The sequence below is a fragment of the Notolepis coatsorum genome (assembly GCF_963971535.1).
Source record: "Notolepis coatsorum genome assembly, chromosome: 19".
Taxonomy (NCBI): domain Eukaryota; kingdom Metazoa; phylum Chordata; class Actinopteri; order Aulopiformes; family Paralepididae; genus Notolepis; species Notolepis coatsorum.
In genome coordinates, this window is record NC_140183.1 from 18890268 (window position 1) to 18910120 (window position 19853).

The window sequence follows — 19853 nt, forward strand, 5'->3', positions numbered from 1 at the left end:
TATGTATGTATGTATGTATGTATGTATGTATGTATGTATGTATGTATGTATGTATGTGTGTATATATGTATATTTGTACCCTCGTTGGGGCCTCTTGGACCATATCAATGTTTTATCTGGCTAAATAAAGGTTAAATAAATAAATAAGAAACTGATGATTTGGTCCTGTTAACTTTGAATTTTCTATGGGGACTGCCCAGATCCCTCTCATGGACCTGGACCTCACTTTAAAAAACTTGAATCTAGTTCTTCAGCATTCGTCTCTAATTACTCTAAAATTGCGTATTTCTGTGTGTAAAAAAAAAAAAAAAAAGGGGGGGGGGACCCTGAAGCCCCCAATGTTTTCTAACTCTAAAAACGCCCCTGCTTCAAATGTGTTATTCATCAGGACCTAAAAATTCCTGTTTCTAAGTCAGGGAGTCCTTGAGGGAGAAGGGGGCGGAGCTCACTGTGTAGAGTCAGGGAGTGTCCTTGAGATAAAATATTGACTCAGCCTAAGAGGAGAGATAAGACTTCCAGTCTGACATCTTTTGCGAGGGACCTGCAGGGAATTCTCTCTTGTGTTAACCCTTTGAAGAGGGAGCATAATAGAACTCTTAGGAGTAGTTGTTGTTCTTCTACTTACAAATACGGTCAATCCAGCCAAGGCCACATTATAGCTAATTTCCAAAAGTCATAGAACTCCATGATTCAAAGATTTTAGCACACAATGGCAAAGTATGGCTTCCTGCTTGAGAGCTTGAAAATAATTAAATTACACACCAGCCTTATCCTTTACGTTTGGGAGTTGAGAATTTCAAGGCACAGACAGAGATGGAAAAATAGGAACTGAAGCTGAGAGCAGACCTCATGGCAAAACACCTTCTGGAGAATAAAATAGCTGACCTGGCATTGTCACATGACAGCCAAGAGCATCAAAGCTAGAACAAGCTAAAGAAAATGTGTGCAATACTCAAAACATCCACAAGAGGGAAAAACCTAACCCTAACCCCCCCCCCCCCCCCCAACAACGTTGTCAAACACAGAAGGTGGAATCCAGTTTTTTTTAGAGGGAGGAGGATCCTCGAATCCACACAGGAGGGCGATGGAATGTTGAGAGCGAAAACTTTAAGCCACTCACTCATTTCCTCCTTCTGCTGACCAAAACTGGACAGGATGGCGGTGAAGGTAAGAGGATTCTGTCTCCTCGCATAAACAGATTGATTGCGATCGATTGCTTGCGTATAGCCCTGTAGACAAATACAAGCATATAGCCTGTGGGTTGGTGCACACAAGTTGAACCGAGACCAGCGACAGATACACAGTAAATTTCGCAGAGTACATTTGACTCAAACTGAGTAACATTTGACTCAAACTGAGTAACATTTTTCAATACTTCAGTTTGAGTAAAATGTACCCAGTTTGAGTAAAATGTACTCTGCGAAATTTACTGTGTATGAGCTTTTCTATAACCCCCAAAAAAATAAGATTTGCGCCGCAGATGCGCGCGTCAGAGGAACATAATCAGGGTGGTGTCGCCTACTCGTTCTCACTCTCTGGTTGTAGATTGTAATAGTAGATTGTCCTCAAACGGGCTGATGTATTTCTGTCATATATACTGTACACCATTATTTACACATTAGTAGTTTAGTTGAGTTCATAATATTAACGTGTAAGCGTGTCCGCCCTTGCTAATGGCATGGAACGCACGGGACTCAAACGACCTGACATCTCTAAGTTCGGAAAGCGTATGCATTCTGTGGCATAAAACACGCAATGTTAATTATTAAATTAGGGTTTATATATATTTCAATCCGGATTAATGAATGAATAATTAAATACATAAATACAATTCCTTTTTTCAGTTAATTTTACCTATAATTTAAGCTTTGTACAAAATGTTGACAAATTACCAGGTCTAAACTTAAAGTCAACACGAATCCACATACCATGTGAGTTCCATAACTTAGTTAAGACTGTTGTCAAATGTACTCAATTCGAGTATTTCAATGTGGGATCTGAACAGAGTTTGGTTATCCAGGAGGACATGTGTCACATTACAACATATTGATAGCCTAATCCAGTAACATATGTCTATCTGTATGTCATGTATACATGTCCTGATTAATTGAAAATGGGGGACCCTGATGTAAACAAGACGAAAGTCTTTCTCTGGTCTGCATCCCCTTAACAATTGTGTGTATTGAGCTGTACTTTATTGTACCCATTCTGCAATCTGTTAATAAAGTTTTCAATCAAACAAGTGAACCAGAGGCAGGTCAATGACACATACTGTAGTTTGGGCGCGGCGCTATCGCCTACGCCATTATAGTAGAAAACAATACTCTGATGAATAATGCTGAAATAAAGCTAATATGATTATTTGGAAAAACATAGGCTTTCACTCCTTTGGTTTCAATTAGGATTTTTGTGTCAACGTTTTAAATCGAGTTACATAAATAGAATAGCATACAGACTTGTCACTTGAGATACATGCACAGACTCAACATAGGCTATTGAGTGGCGCAATACTTGCGCCATTTATTAGGAGTTTCCTCCTAGAAGTGTGTCTAGTACCTCCTGAGAATTTTCCATATTGATTTAGTGTAAACAATCATACTAGTGATCATATAAAAGTTATTACTTGATTAGCATGTGTCTTCTTAGTTATAGGCTAGATGTTATCATTTGCCTATGTCTTCCATGCTGCTGTCAATTTGAAGAAAAAAAACTGTTATTCTAGGCATTCTATTTAAGCTCTGCTGATCAACTCCGGTGGTAGTATCGACTCATCTAGGATGGTATACTGGAGAGAGAGCTAGACTGTAGGCCTGCTATCTTGACTCTATAACTGACAACAACTGAAATAAACCCGCTTGTCCACTCTTTAGAATTAAAGGCGTGGGTGTTTTACATATTGGCAGTAAGATGCTATTAGCACCCATGTGTCCATAGATGATAGATGATAGATGATATATGCACCCTGGGTGGAATAGCTAATGTGGTTATTTACACCTGGGTGTATAGCATGGCAGAAACAAGCACTCAGTATAATGTAGCTACTGTATATACACACACAGATCTATTTTATTGTGTCTATTATTCCCATTTTATTTTTTACTTATGAACTGTGTTTATTAATGGAGGTCTGGGGGAAGGTAGATTAGATATATAAGTACAGTAATATATTAGTTACATATATCAACATGTGCAAAGTGTACATTACAATGTATTACAAATAAAGTTGCTCTGCCGGGGATCAAACCGCAGGGCACCACATGAGAGGCGAGTGCCTTTAGCTCAAGACTGCAGGTCAGGGCACACCAATTAAAAACAAACAAACAAACAAGCTGTTCGAAAAGGATAGGATGAAGTGTAAACGTATGTATTCCTACCCCCTTCACACTCTATTATCTTATGCAACTCATATTAATTAAAGAAAATATTATGAAAAGAAAATATCAGTAATGATAGCTACTAATGATAATCCCGCCGAGCACTAGCCCCTGGACAGGGACGCCAGGGCTCAAGCGGTCACCACAACGCCTCCTCATCCATATACATCTGAGATATAATCCGTTTATATGTTTTCTTTAGGTAATTTATATTTGTGCTTTGTTTTAATTCCACACTTACTTATACAACACGTAAATATTATGACTTATTAATATTATGGCTATAACATAACGTACATTATGTACTTTTCTTCATGTGGTTGATTAATACTTTATATATGTTTTCTGATGAGAGTGTGTTTGCAGCCACCTATGCTGAGCCGTCTCTACGTCTGTAGGCCACAGCATCCGAAGCGTCACCCAACTCTCTGCGTAGGAGAGTGCACGTGAATAGCCAAATAGCTGCCATGTGACTATTGTCACCCTGGTGTAAATAGACACTCCGTTACATACATATTTATGGTTTGGCCTGAGTTCAAAGATAAGCTTCTGCATGTATCTTTTGAATTAATGTTTTTTTGCATAATCTTGTATGTCACAAAAGTAACAGTACTGCATATCTGTATGTCATAAATGTCATGATTAGTTTAGATTAGATGATTAGATTCGATTTTTATATCTGTATATTGTAGGGATGCTCGATATTGGCTTTTTTACCTATACCGATATTGTCCAACTCTTAATTTCCGATACCGATATCAACCGATATCAACCGATACCGATATATGCAGGGTTCCCGCCCCCCCCCCCCCCCCCCCCCCCCCCCCCCCCCAAAATGGAATAATTTCAGGTAATTAACACTACATATCTCTTGTTGTGGAATTAACACAACATTATGCATACTTTTGACAATAAATAAAATCAGAATTTGTTCTTACTTGCTTGCCTGGGTAAATAAAGGTTATAGAAATGTAAAAAAAAAAAAAATTGAAAACCGATACCGATTTTCCGATATCACATTTTAATGCTGATATCGGCCGATAATATCGGTAGGTCGATAATATCGGACATCCCTAGTATATTGTGTATGTCATAAATGTCATTATGAATTGAAAATGGGGGACCCTGATGTAAACACTACGAACGTCTTTCTCTGGTCTGCATCCCCTTAACAACTAAATCAAATCAAATCAAATCAAATTTATTTATAAGGCCCGACAACACACGTTAATGTCCCCATGGGCCGTACAGGTCTTCTTTAAACAAGTCAAGAAGAAAACATAACAATAAGTCAAGAACAGAACAAGAACACCATAAGGTCCAAACATTTTTAGATGAATGCAAAAAATTTAAATTAAAAATTAAAGAATGCAAGCACTCCCAGACATACCCCACGCGAAGGTAAGGAAAAACTCACTAAAACCTAACAATAGGGAAAAAAGCTCCACAGGCAGTGTGGAGGAGAGAAACCTTAGAAGGGCCATTCAAGGGGGGATCTCCCTTCTTAGATGTCGGTGATAGTAGTGTTGCAGACGGACAGTTGGTAAGCATGCACTCATGTGTGTAGTGAAACACAGATGAGTGCATGCAATAGCAACTGGACATTTTGAAAGATTAAAGATAAAGCAAATAGCGATAGCAACTGGACATTTTGAAAGATTAAAGATAGAGCTGATAGCGGATCTATTTGAGGCACAGGGGCGGCGCAAAGAGGGTCACGTCCTCCCCGTCTTAGTCACGGGACATTCAACACTCCGGTCATTGCTCAGGGACAGCCGGAGACAGGGAGATAGGGGGCGGTGCAGAGAGGGTCGCGAACTCCCCGACATCATCGCGGGACATCCGGCACTCCGGTCACCACTACGAGACCTCCGGAGACAGGGGGGCACGCAGAGGGGGTCGCAACCTCCCGGCCTTCATCACGGGATGTCCGACACTCCGGTCAGCACTCCAGGACAGCAAGTCATAGGGGGACAGGGAGACGGGACAGGCGTTAGACAGCTCATGTGATTGTAGTGGGCGGACATAGCAATAGATACAAGTGGTAAGCATATATGTGAATGGAGTAGATATATGAAGTAAGCATATTATGTGAATAGAATAGAAGTACTTAACCCAGCAATGAAACCGCGTTGACTGTGTGTATTGTGCTGTACTGTACTGTACCCATTCTGCAATCTGTTAATTAAAGTTTTCAATCAATCAATCAATCCACACTAGTCTTTTTGACACAGGAGTTCCAAGTCATTCTTGCCTTAATACAAAGTTAATACAAAATAAATGTTTATCAAGGCAAGAATGACTTGAACCCAATGTAGCCCTCCAACATATCTAAAAAGAAAAATGGACAAATTGATGCTTAGAGATGGAGCTATTGACGGTAATAGCCACAAATATCCAAATATTAAACAAACTTATTTGTAAATAAAATATACAAATACATTTTCTGGTCCAATGGCTGTACATGTTAATGTTAGACTAGATGCTAATAACTAATAATAATAATAATGATAATAATAATAATAATAATAATAATAATAATAATAATAATAATAATAATAATAATAATAATAATAATAATAATAATAATAATAATAATAATAATAATAATAATAATAATAATAATAATAATAATAATAAGTTGTCTGGTCCAGTGGCTGAGAAATATACATACGGCGGGGAGGTAATATATACATGCGGTGGGGAGGAGACTGTCTATTAGGAGGTGGTGTGGGGTTTGGGCATTTACGGTGGCCAGTTTCGAATTGCAGCCTCCCGTAGGTGCTCTTTAAGAGCGGTTTTGAATGTGGGTAGGGATTCATGGCAATGGGTCAATGGGGGATTTTGATACAGTGATTAATATGGAATAAAACAATACCAACTTGCCACAAGTTAACTCGTGGCTCTGGTCCTCAACGCATGGCACCGAAACCCGAGTTAACTCGTGGTTGGGTGGCAAAGTGTTAAGGGGATGCAGACCAGAGAAATACTTTTGTCTTGTTTACATCAGGGTCCCCCATTTTCAATTCATCATGACATTTTTTATGACGACACACGATATACAGACAGAGGTGCTTTGCTCATGGGACGATGTCCAACCAAGCTTTTGTGAGCAGAAGCGCGTGCACGCACATGCACGGGTGTGCATGCGCGTGCCCTCAAGAACACGCTGCACTCGACTCGTCGCGTGTACCTGGCTACCTTGCATAAGCATAACTAACAATAGCGCATGGAATGCAACCATTTCATGGTATTCACATTCACAGGTTTGGTGTGAACGGTGCTCAGACCATCGTTCACACCAAACCTGAGGGGGAGGGGCAGGGAGCTCTGTGTCTATTCCATCCTATCCTATCCAACCACTACACTACAGTAAAATACTTATGCACAAAAGTCATTCCATGCAGCACTGCAGAATGTGAAAGGGGATTCAGCGCCATGAATCAAATTATCACCAATAATTTTCAAGTAAACACAAGTTTACTTGTGCGGTATACCGTGTGGCAAAGGGAACCGCTCCCGCCTACCTCCGGTCAATGGTCTCTAACTACACACCCTCAAGACCCTACGCTCTGCATCTTCTGGCCGCCTCAGACCTACTCCTATCCAAGCCCCGGGAGGGTCATCAAAGAGAAGCCGCCTATTCTCAGTCCTTGCCCCACAATGGTGGAATGAACTACCCACCCCAGTTAGGGCAGCCGAAACCCGTCCAATCTTCCGCCGTCGACTTAAGACGCACTTCTTCAACCATTATCTGAAATAATAATAATAAAAAAAAAAAAACTCTAACCCTAACTAACCTTACTGTCATGCACTTGTCCTAATAAACTAACCTACACTGTAACACGCAACACTTTGATGAACATTGTTACTGCTGATAGAGTTGTACCCTTCCTGATGGCTTGTCGTACAGAACTTGGAAGTCGCTTTGGATAAAAGCGTCAGCTAAATGACTAAATGTAAATGTAAATGTGAGTTGTCTGATTATTTTAAGTTTGCTTTTGTGTTTGTGTGTAAAACTATTTATTTAATTGAATTAACTTAAACTAGAAAAGTAAATACAAACTAAATTAACAATATAACTACAATTACATTTAAAACATTGTTTGTTTTTCCACCATATGTGTTGACAATATAATTTCTTTATATATTGAAGGCTACATCCTGTGCGCACGCGAGGGAACATTTATGCGCGTGCGCACGCGTGCACGTTACGTCAATAAAATGCGTGCAACCAGAGTTGAAATCACCAACGCATGCCTGCATACAGATATACAGTACTGTTACATCCAGACATTTATGACATACAAGATATACAGATATATAAACAGCGACTCCTACAGTTCGGTCGGGGCGCCTGCTAAGCACGGATAGGACCTGAGTGGGATAGTGGGATCCTTCCACACGCTACGCCCTCTCAGGGAGGATCCGCGCTGCCAGGTGAAAAGAAGCGGTTGATTGGCTGGACGTGTGTCGGAGGAAGCACGTGATAGCCTCCACTCTCCCAGATGATCTGACTGTGGGGGGTAAGTGCGCAGCGACCAGGAAGGGGATTGGGAATTGGCATACGACTAACATTGGGATGGGAGAAAATCGGAGGAAAAATGGAGGGGGAAAAAGATCAATAATAATAAAAAAAAAAGAGACACAGATCCTAAAAGAAAATAATATTATATATATATACATTTGAGGGGGAATAAACTGTACATTGGAGGGGGGTGGGTGGGGGGGGGGTTGTCATTTACCTGGGCCAGTTTCGAATTGCAGCCTCCCGTAGGTGCTCTTTGAGAGCGGTTTTGAAGGTGGGTAGGGATTCACATTATTTTACGGCTGTGTGTTTACATACATTACATACATACAATACGGAATCGTCCCGTAATTGGAAACTAAAAGACGCGTTCCGTATTGAACTGATACGGGACACCCTTTGTCCCGTATTTTAAGGTTGCCAGTTTAGTGAGAGAAATGAGCCAGCCGACCTACAAAAACAAGCAAAAGTGTGTCCAAAAGTTGCGGAAAATAAACAGACTTGGCAACTCTGGTATGATGGGCGTGCGCTCAGCAGCTCACGACCAATGAGAATTCACGCTTTCACGTTGCTAAGAAGAGTTCTGTGCCGTTGTGCCAATCCTCCGTCTGTGCGCTGTGTGACTTCTTTTCGAAGATGCTTCGAAAATGTCTACAGCAGACAATACTCCACCGCGTCCTAAAAAGACAAAACGCCTCCAGAAGTACAGACGTGAGTGGGAAGAGGCAAACCACTGGCGTGATAGTGTCAGTGGAGATGTTTATAAAGCAAACTGCAAAGTATGTAGGTGTGTGTTTTCTGTGGTGCATGGTGGACTGACTGACATCAGACAGCATGCATCAGGAGAACAACATTCCCGAAATATAAGAACGCAAAGGACCCAAGCACAGGTGTCACAGTTCTTCATGACTGAAACATCTCCTGAGATTGATTCGGTATGGGATATTACATCTTATTTATCTGGTTGTGTTTTTAACTAGATGTCAGTATTTCTATTTACCTGCCCTGGCAGCCCGGAGCCTACCCTTCTTTGCACTTTATTTTGTATTAATCTTTTAATTTGGGTCACACAAGTGTTTCATTATTGTATTATTGTCCTCTTTCAGTAAAAGTGTTCCCAGGCTTTGTTTTTACAGCACTTTATATGCATACAGTATTATGCTCAAGTTGAGGCTATAGTTCAGCCAATTTATTTAAACAATGTTAAATGCAAATAAAGCACTTTAAACTTTAAGTATGACTAAATGCTTTCTTGACTATATATAGTAACTGTTCCGAAATGCATATATTTCTATGTATTTTAGGGGTTTGGGGGGCTAGCTCTTTTTAATATAAATGTCATAGATTGTTTTATTTAGATTTCATAGATTTCTATGCATTTCAGGAGTTTGGGGGGCTGGCTCCCCAAAATAATTAAATAACATAACCCTAACCCTAAAACCGAAATAAAGTAAAACAAATAAATAGTGACAAAATCCGCCCATTTGCGCCCCCAAAAAACGCCTCCCCAAAACCGCCCACATTTTTTATCGCGCATGCTCGATGATAGAATAGGCATATTTCTATTGGTCAAAGGTGACAACCCTACCTGGGTCACGTACATCTAGGATAACATGACTACATGGGTGTACATCTAGGATAACATTATGACTACCTACAGTAGGTGTACATCTAGCATAACATCTATGCATTGAACAGCCTACAATGTCTCGCAAAGGAAAACGTCTTTCTAGCGCAAGTGAGGTAGTATTTTACAATTGAGTACCTGAGGTGAAGAACCATGTAACTCTATAAAACTGCCAAATACATGGGCTGTCTGGAGAATTCCCAAAACAGAGTTATATGGTTCTTCAGTACAAGGGTTCATATTTCTGGAACATGTGGTGCAAACATTCCTTGTGCGCACAGATGATGATAACTCATATCTCTCCTCTCATCTCAGTATTCCGAGCTGGAGTTGGCACTCAACACTCTGGTTACAGAGTTCCACGGCGCTGCGGCTAACAGCGGTTCTAAGCTAACAACGGAGGAGTTTGAGACCCTGGTCTCTAAACAGCTGCCCGACTGTGCCAAGGTACTGATGGATTACATTACATTACATTGTCATTGCACAGCACGGAAATAAGTTGGCATCTAACCAGAGTGCAAAGGTCATTTAAAGTAACACACCAACATTATGGGAAATGTGCTTACCATCTCCTCCAGAGTCAGACAAGAAAATAGATACCAATTTCCTCTCTGTGCATTCAGTAGAAAGCTATCTGGCTGCAGGGTAGCCTAGCTTAGCACAAATGGATTGAAGTGGATACGGACCACTAGCCTAGCTTAAAACCCTGGGAGCTTGGCTGTTATATTTCCCAAAATGTTGGCGTGTTCCTTTAAGTTCATCTCACTCTATGTCCATTTGCCCGGCTGTGATATGTAGATAGCATTGCCGGGACCCCTCCTCCTGGCCCGGGAAGACTAACCATCTTCATCCACATGACTAATAGGGATCTGAATAAAGAAATGCTATGTTTCTGATTGGAGCATATGTTTCTGATTTAGAGTTCTCTCTGTTGTGTGAACCCGCCCTCTGCTCTGTGAGTTGGACAGTTAAGCATCTGCAGACCGACAATCCCTATGCTCAGATTTAGAACGCATACCAAATGGTAAAATGTCAAATGGGAACTAAATCTTCCAAGGTTCCACAGCTGTATAGAAAGATAAGATATACGATATTCCTTTATTGAGAGGAAGTCTTGCTCTCTGTGCAACTAAAAGCATTTGTCCCAACCCTATTACTACTGTAGCTCAAGCTCAGGTAATACAATTGTCCACTTCTGGCTCTTCATAAGTTAAAGGTGATAGAGATTAAATCTTTATATAGAATAATCATAAATAATAATAATAAATAAATACATCCACAGAGCTTTTAGAAAGGTGCAGAATAAAATAATAGCTTTCCCCCCAAAAAAGACCATTCAACAATACTCTCTTATTATTATTCTTATATTCTTGCTTACCTGTCTGTTAACACATTAACTGCCACGCAGTTTGCCCTTCTCATGCCCATCTCTGCCACCACTCTAAGCCTATGGAGATGTTCACCTTCTTTGCAGGGCTATAACTTTTTAAATTGTATTGCTAAATTGACATTACTATGGCCCATTCAACATCGATTATCTATCGTTCAGAATGTAGGAACGTTATACTTTTTCATTCATAGATTCTTCCAAAAATACCGCCTAGAATATAAGTATGTTTTTATCGTTTTCTGCAGTAATTCCTAGAACGTGAGTTATAGGATTATCAACTGCCGTTTATTGCCGATACACGCTATATTAAAAATGTCAACTGTACATGATCCTAAACGTTATGACTCATCATGCGCGGATGAACGGGGGGGGGGGGTCGTTTATAATTCCGTGATCGTCAGTAAATGCTTTATGTAGTATGGATTGATTTATTGATCAGATGGTTTGTAAATAAAGAAATGTACAATCGCCTTGAAAATAACGTTACTGTCCTCTTACCGTTCGCCGATGAGACTGGAGGAAAAAGATCCCACTTATTTGATGTCAATCGACTAGATCCATTTCCGGTTTGTATGGCGCAATAAACGCCCAAATCATATCGATTATTGAGTTATGGCAGCGATCCATATACACAGATGTGTGTCTAGAGTCCCGCAACGATATGTGACTGCCGGACGGATTTCGCAGATGCACCGAGATCACCAGATCCATTTACGGTTGTAACTCGCCCAATCATCCACCAGGCGGCGGTATTGAAGCGTTGCACTGTTGTGCAGAGTCCCACTGTCTCAGCAGAGGCTGGGTGGCGGAATTATGAATACCATGGCGAAAAAATGAAATATGATCTCAATAACGTCGTACGCTGTGGTTTGGCAGAATTTGCATGACCAGCAAACCCGTCGTACGCCGTTTATGGCGGTCAATGTGTTAAGAGAACAATAAGAAATGCCACTACCACATTCATCAAGCCGTTCTTAAAGTCCAAATCTGTTCTTACCCAGGTTTTTGAATGGTGAATCCCACTCATTCTAAACTGGATGCGCGTTCTCCCGCAAGTAATTTGCATACAGAGACACATTATAATACGAGAGCCGTGGGTCTGCATCGGATCCCCCGGCCGTATTCAAGCGCTGGAGCGCTTTGCGATGGATCAAAATTAGATAGGAATCAAATGTATTGTCATCATACAGCACCTATAGCTATATAGTGGAATATACTGTATTAATATAGTAATATAATAGTAGTTGGCTAGTTGCGCGCTTCTGGCCACCTCCAGCAGTGCGCGCATACACACGTACTGTATACAGTACGTGCAAAATGAATCGTTCCAGCAAAGTACTGAAGGCTTTGTCAATACTGAACGACAAGAGCCAATCGCACAGGTTGCCACTCATCTGGCTCTGCAAATAGATCTAGAGTCTGAATATCTCCGCATATAGCCTGATGAATGGCAGTGCGCATAGTACAGTGCCGCGCGTGCTCCAAGTCAAACTGGATGACACATCTCTCTCAAATCCATTCTGAGAACGGAACGCAGTGCCCGCGACGCAGGTCTTGATTGATTGATTGAAAATTGTATTAACAGATTGCAGAATGGGTACAATACAGTACAGCTCAATACACACAATTGTTAAGGGGATGGAGACCAGAGAAAGACTTTCGTCTTGTTTACATCAGGGTCCCCCATTTTCAATTCATCATAACATATATGACATACAGATAGACAGTACTGCTACATCTATACATTTATGACATACCAGCTACAAATACAGTACTGTTTGTGATACAAAAAGAGTTAAAAAAAAAGAAAAAATAGTATATACATTTGATGTAGAAACTGTACATTGGAGGAGGTGGGGGGGGGGGGGATTGGGTAGGTGGGGGGGGGGACTTTACATTGGAGGTGGTTGGGTGGGTGGGTGGGGTGGGGGGGATGGGTAGGCGGGTGGGGGTAACTGTACATTGGATTATCGATGAAACTACTTGGTCCAAGAAGAGGGTCTTGTGTATTACTGGGTTTAAGTCAGTTGTTTATTTATTTATGTTTTACTGTTTGCATACGAGGTGGTCCGCAAATGTTCTTGATAACAATCTAGTGGTCCGCATAAAACAGAAGTTTGGGAACCACTGATATAGACGATCTCTAAATATGCGTTCTATGCTACATACAGTACTGCATATCTGTATGTCATGTCATAAATGTCATGATATATATCTGTATATCTGTATGTTGTGTATGTCATAAATGTCATTATAAATTGAAAATGGGGGACCCTGATGTAAACAAGACGAAAGTCTTTCTCTGGTCTGCCTCCCCTTAACAATTGTGTGTATTGAGCTGTACTGTATTGTACCCATTCTGCAATCTGTTAATAAAATCTTCAATCAATCAATGGCCTGGGCGGCCAGAGCATAACTGTTCTAACAGCAATATCTAATCCATTTCAGACAGAACGCATGCAATAAGTTATAATAATTATTATTATTGAAAAGTTCTGTATTTTTAAAGTTGTATTTGGGGGCAATTAACCAATGGTAGGCTTTTTTATTTTTTTATTTTTTTGGGGTAAGAATTTCTTATTTTGGTAACAGTGCTCTCGACCACTCTTATAATTAGTTCTTGCCTGAGAAAAAAGCAACAATAAGAAAACTTTGCTGAATCCCAGGTAAGAACAAAGTAAGAGGAAATGCTAGTTAAGAACGAAATCTCTTCTTATATCGCTTCATGCATGAGGCCCATTGAGTAATTAATGTATCATTTTAAAAAAAATTGGCAGGTCCAAAATGAATGTTGTTGTTTACATGTATGTATGTTTTACACGTATCCCCTCCCTACTTTCCATTTCCACACATAGAATGCACCTGATTGGATGAATGAAATGCTGGTGCTCTAGTCTAGTGCAACATCTAGTGGCCTGAATGTTATCTATAGCACCTTTCATTTGCTTTGGTATTATTGTTTTTGTATTGTAGTTTTATATTATGTCATGCTATCTTCAGGAATATCTGCAATACCCTTAAGGGAAAGTTTAGTCTAAAAGAAAACATATTTTTTAATGATCTTGGACAGCTCAGTTTAGATTTGGGAACATGAAAAAGCCAGACAAAATACTGACATATTGGGTGATTTTCCTTGTTCATAGTGACTCACCACTAAAGACTCAAACATTCCACCCGTCCACAAAATCAGAATGTATCAATGAGGCAACTCCACATTGCACCTCTGATTTCCACTTCTGAGAGAATGTCACATCTTGTTCACAAACATAAATAGAAGTGTCAAAGTTCACATTTCACACGTGGGATTCCGTCTTAGGGTGAAATCACTTTTGCGATTTGTGGAAGCACGATATCCACAGGCCCTGGTAAACCCAGAGAAGTATTGATAGTGAGACCCAGGTCTGATACACCTCACAAACCCCAGTCTTCTCCACTCTTCTACAGAAAACAGCCGAGGGAGGGGGCGTCGGCGAGATCCTCCAGCAGATGGACGTGGAGAGCGGCCAGGACATCTCCTTTGAGAAGTTCTGGAACCTGATCAAAATACTGGCCACCATCCAATACGGTGTGAAGTCCCAGGAGTCACATGTCAGACTCTGTAAATGCATCTTACAGTGACACTCTCAACGGGAACGTTACTGCGGAAATACTCCCGATACTTCAGAGCACAGGTTCCCACATCAACTACAGTGCAAATCCCCGGTTGAGCCTTTAAACTACAGTACTAGATGAAATCTGGGAAAGTAAACTGTAGTTGCTTTGCAGTGGCTAGCCTAGTTTCATTCTCAAAGCAAATGAGGTTGTTTACTCTAAAGAGAGAGGAATAGAGATGACTAGGTCTTTTCAGATACAACCAACCCTTAAAGGGATAGTTCAGATTTTTTAGAACCTTAGCCTTAATTTCCTACTTACCAATGATGTTGTTGCTGAGCACAATCCATGCTGTTCCTCATGCACACCCCGGATAGTTAGCCACTAGGGGTGTAACGATGCAACCTCACAACGATTAATTTCGACTACGATTATTCAGGCTACGATTCAATGCATCATGAAATCTCTTCATTTGACCACGATTCGATTCGATACATTTTCTCTTAATTCCCCAAAAAAATTTGAATACACAAATGTGCCTGGGGGAACTGATACACTCAGCATGAATGGACTATAGGTAAATAAAAAAAATAAAATAAATTGATTAATTTAGATTATAATCGATTCTAACATATTCAAATCGATGCAGTTGAATCGTCACATTAGAATCGATGCATTTCGATTAATCGATGCATCGTTACACCCCTATTAGCCACAAAAGTCAGTAATGTCAGTGAGCCTCAGTCAGTCGGTACAGACAGAAAGAAGCGTGACCCCATTGACTTTGCACCAGTTTGTGGCTAACTATACGGTGCTAGTATGAGGAACAGCGTGGATTGAGCTGAGAAAATGACTCTACCGATCGACGACATCCTTGGTGAGTAAGAAACGGGGCTCGGGTTCCAAAGATCTGAACTGTCCCTTTACAGTAAGTGAAATGATTGCCACTAGTGTAATCGATGCATAACCATTAGCTTACTCACAGAGTCCTGTGGTCGGAGCTCTGGCCAGGGTTCCAAGCAAACTGGGAAGCTTCAGACTAATCCACGCCACTTACTCTGTAAGTAAGCTAATGATCATATGCATCAATTCAACTACTGGCAAGTACTTCATACCACTTAAAGGGGCACTTCACCAAAAAAAACAATGCTGATTTATTTTGCACATAATCTCACACATGTCCAAAAACTGTAATCAATTTAGTTTGACCGTTATTGAGAGTAAATATGGCCACCAGGGATGTCTTTGGGTGTCCTTGTGTTGTGTTAAGTACAGCACCATGAAATTATGTAGATGAAAGAATTGCAATACTATGTCTTATAGGGAACTGCTACCTTATCATTTAATTGAGCTGTCATTAACACAACACAGGGATTCAGTGTTCCCGATGACATCACTGGTGGCCATATTCTAACTCATTTAACTCTCAATAACAGTCAAACTAAATTGATGTGTGCAAAGCTGTTTTGGATGTGTGTGAATATTATGTGCAAAATAAATCAGCATTGTTATTTGGTGAATTGCCCCTTTAATGTAAAAAGAAAATAATAATACTAATAAAAATCACTTTTACTCCTTCCATGGTGCTTCCGTACAGTTGTAGTATTCTGCCGTCACAGTGGACATACTTGTATCTAACAGCGGCTAGTAAAACAGCCATTGATGTTAATAACCCTCTGTATCATCTCAGTTTAGAATTGTGACGTTTTTTTAACATGTAGTAATGTAGAACAACAATAATGTTGTTTACCAATGAATCTTTTCTGTCTTTAATTGTACAATATTAAATTAATTAAGTGTATCCAGTTAATTGAGTATATCATCATTGTGTATTGTGTGAATCATCGATGAAAAAGAACATTGATCTTTCAACATAATTAAGCAATAAACCCACAAGAGGTTGTGTATTAAATAACATCCCGGCTGTGATGGAGTTCATCTATTCACTAGATTAGAACACACAACCTTGAGTGTTCTATCAGTTCCAATGTGTACATCAAGTTTCTTTATTAGTTGTCATACAAAAATACAGATACAGAATACTTTTATATGAAATGCTTTTTTTCTGTTTTGCTCCTGAGAGTGTGCTAGATAAAAATAGATAAAGTATAAAATAGAAAGTCAAAAGTATGTAAACAAAGTGTAAACAAAAGTGTTCATCAATATACATACAATACAGAGTCGAATTTTTTTGTAGCTGAGTTACAATACAATACAGCAGGGGTTAGCAACCTTTTTGACATGGAGTGCCTGTTTGAAATATAGTTGTAATTAGTGTGCCTCAACAATATTCCATGCATCGTAATTTTTTTTCTCATAATGATTTTTTTTAATGATAATTTTTACATTATTACATCATTATTGTTATTGTTATTATTTATACATTATTTCAACCTAATAAAACTATGTTTATTGTCAGTGTTTTAAGAACACAAGTTGACTTGGTAATACTTACATTTTGAGTAAAACAAATGGCTTTTAACATGTGCAATGTTCAATGAAATAGAAAAATAAATAATACAATTTGTTGATTAATCCCACTGGTCACAATGGTGACCGTAATAATGTTTTTGTCATAAGGCTCTGCAAATGTTACTGAATGATGTAGCAATGTATTTCCAGCTAAATTGAAATAATAAACAAATAAAGGGTCTCAGTTAATTGACTAGAGTATTTGATTATTCTCTTAGCCTTACCCCTGCAACGCTTGTTGTAAATGTCTTGGAGGGTGGGAAGCCCACCTCCAATTGTGCGTTCGGCTGAACGGTCCACTCTCTGTATTCTGCTACGGTCTTGTGCGGTGCTATTCCCAAACCAGGAGGTGATGTTACCAGTCAGGATGCTCTCTATTGTGCATGAGTAGAAGTTCTTAAGGATCTTCTGACTCACTTTGAACTTCCTTAGGCGTCTAAGGAAGTAGAGGCGTTGCCATGCCTTCTTGACGACACTGTCAATGTGTGTGGTCAATGTCAAGTCCTCAGATTTGTGAACTCCGAGGTACTTAAAACTGTTCACTCTCTCGACCGGTGCCCCGTCGATGCTGAGGGAGCTGTAGTCCCTGGCCCCGACCTCCTAAAGTCCACAATCATCTCTTTTGTTTTGCTGACGTTCAGGGAGAGGCAGTTCTCCTGACACCATCGCGCCTGATCCTCTACCTCTTCCAGGTAGGCCCTATCATCGTTTGCAAAGATCAGGTCCACCACTACTGTGTCGTCAGCAAATTTGATGATTGTGTTGTTCCGCTGTGCCACACAGTCATGTGTGTACAGCGAGTAGAGGAGGGGACTCAGAACACAGCCCTGGGGTTGAGGAGGTGCAGTTGCCTGCTCTCACCACCTGGGGTCTTCCCATCAGGAAGTCCAAGACCCACTGGCATAGGTCATAGTTCAAGCCCAGGTCCCTGAGCTTGGCTACGAGTTTTACAACATCATGAAATTATAAGGTATCAGTCCCTATAAGACAAGGTATTGTTATTTTATCATCTACACATTATTTCTTGATTCTGTAATTAACATAAAGATTCAATGTCCCCGATGACATCACTGTTGGCCACTAAATTAATGTGTGCAAAACTGTTTAGATTTTTTGGATGGTTGTGAGATTATGTGCAAAATAGTTTTTTGATGAAGTGCCCCTGTAACTACCTAAATTATATTGGAATGTCATTATGTTGCACACAGTCTATTCCATGTATGTACATACAGCCTCTCCCTGTCTGGGTAGAGGGTCATTCATGGTCCGTGTACGTTTAAAAACGGAAATACGAAAAAACGTAAAAAAAACTAAATACGAGGTGTTTTCCTATTTCCGTCTGAAACCAAAATCGAAAAAACGGGGGGGAAACAGAAATACGGAGCTGTTTTTCGTATTTTGTTGTCAGAATCAAATGAAAAAAAGGAGTAAATAATGGGCCGATTTAGGTTTTTGCCCATTCGTTATTCCTTTTTGATGTGAAGAATGAAGAACGGAACCACGTGACAATGTAATGTAAAAGCCATGCACGATCTAACGTTAACGAATATGTATAACGTTATGAATAAATACACAAATACATGCATACAGATCTATACCAGGGTAACGTTATGATACATACATCTTTTGTTTTGTACATTTCATATAGACTGATATTTTATGTGAAGTAATAGCCTAATATGGAAATAGCCTGTGTGGTCGTGTAGCCTACACTACAACCTCGATTCTTGAATGGATCAGTAAGCCGTGACATAGTCGACAAATCATATTGATTTGCAGTAGGCAGGCTTTTTATTTGATCATCAACGGCAAAATAACCGTAACTACGTATAATGTAGGTATTTTTGGCGCATTAGTAATACTATTACTAATAGTATAGCCTCCGGTATTTCATCAGTGCAATACAGAGCCGCGTCTGTATGCCTAATTTCTATGCGCAATTTGTATATGTCCATCGTTACTTCTGTGTATTCTAACGTGCAGTAAAATATTACATGGACTTTGTTAACTGTGTAAATAGTAAATACATGTAGACAGTTAAGTGTGGAAAAACATACCATCTAAAACTATACTTACAGAAACTGACCAGCAGGTGTCGTACTGTCTGAACTCTTCACCAGGTACATTTGTTTGTATAATTAAAAAATGAAGTGTGGTATTACAAATAAAATGTCTTAGGCCTGCCTGCCACATAATTATGGCATCACTCACGCAAATGTGCTTTCTGTTTCCTCAGACATTTCATAATGTAGGCTATTTGGTCTAAAGACTGAGTTTCCACTGCATGTGCTGTATGCCTTTGGAAGATAGCACAGTTACTCTCCCAATTCTAGGGAGATGTCTCAAATACAGTTGGACAATATATATTGAGAGTGTGAAAGTGTAACCCTATATCAAGCGATATGACATTCCTTACATTAACCCATAGTGTAATATAGAATGTATATATTTTATTAGGTCATGCAGAATGATCACTTTATCTCTTGAGGAGTAAACAAATACATTTAAAAAGGGTTTCAACTTAAAGGGGAGGTCTGTAATGTCGTCCAACAACAACCTCTAGGCACTTTGTTTACATTTTTTGTTTTGGTCTGATATGTGGGTTGGAATTTAGTGACTTATTATAGGGTGCATGTCTCCAGTTCTCTCTTGGCAGAGCCTGAGGTGTGACCAGCAATAACAACCCTCCTCTATCCCCACTCAACTCCAACCCAATCATCAGACCAAAACAAAACATGTAAACAAAGTGCAATGCCACACAGGGCTCTTCTGCCTAGAGGTCGCTCCCTGTGCAGACAGCCGTCTGAAGATCACACTGAAGATGTGTTTGTAATAAGACAACCCCCCTCCAGAACCACAAAGCATTAATTT

At 39.9% G+C, this 19853-nt stretch overlaps 1 protein-coding gene across 1 annotated transcript; it reads left to right on the plus strand.

The window, feature by feature from the left end:
• Positions 1-1053: 1053 nt before the first annotated feature.
• LOC311246061 (protein S100-A13-like) lies at positions 1054-17171 on the plus strand. The gene is made up of 3 exons (XM_084336132.1): positions 1054-1167; positions 9845-9976; positions 14364-17171. Exons 1-3 carry the CDS (start codon positions 1156-1158, stop codon positions 14535-14537), a joined length of 318 nt encoding a protein of 105 aa, XP_084192258.1. The 5' UTR covers positions 1054-1155; the 3' UTR covers positions 14538-17171.
• Positions 17172-19853: the final 2682 nt, after the last annotated feature.

What these genes read in the sequence shown, in the direction of transcription:
- LOC311246061 (XM_084336132.1), top strand. An exon ending in AGCTGCCCGACTGTGCCAAG is followed by an intron (nt 9,977 to 14,363) that starts GTACTGATGGAT and finishes ACTCTTCTACAG; the next exon opens with AAAACAGCCGAGGGAGGGGG.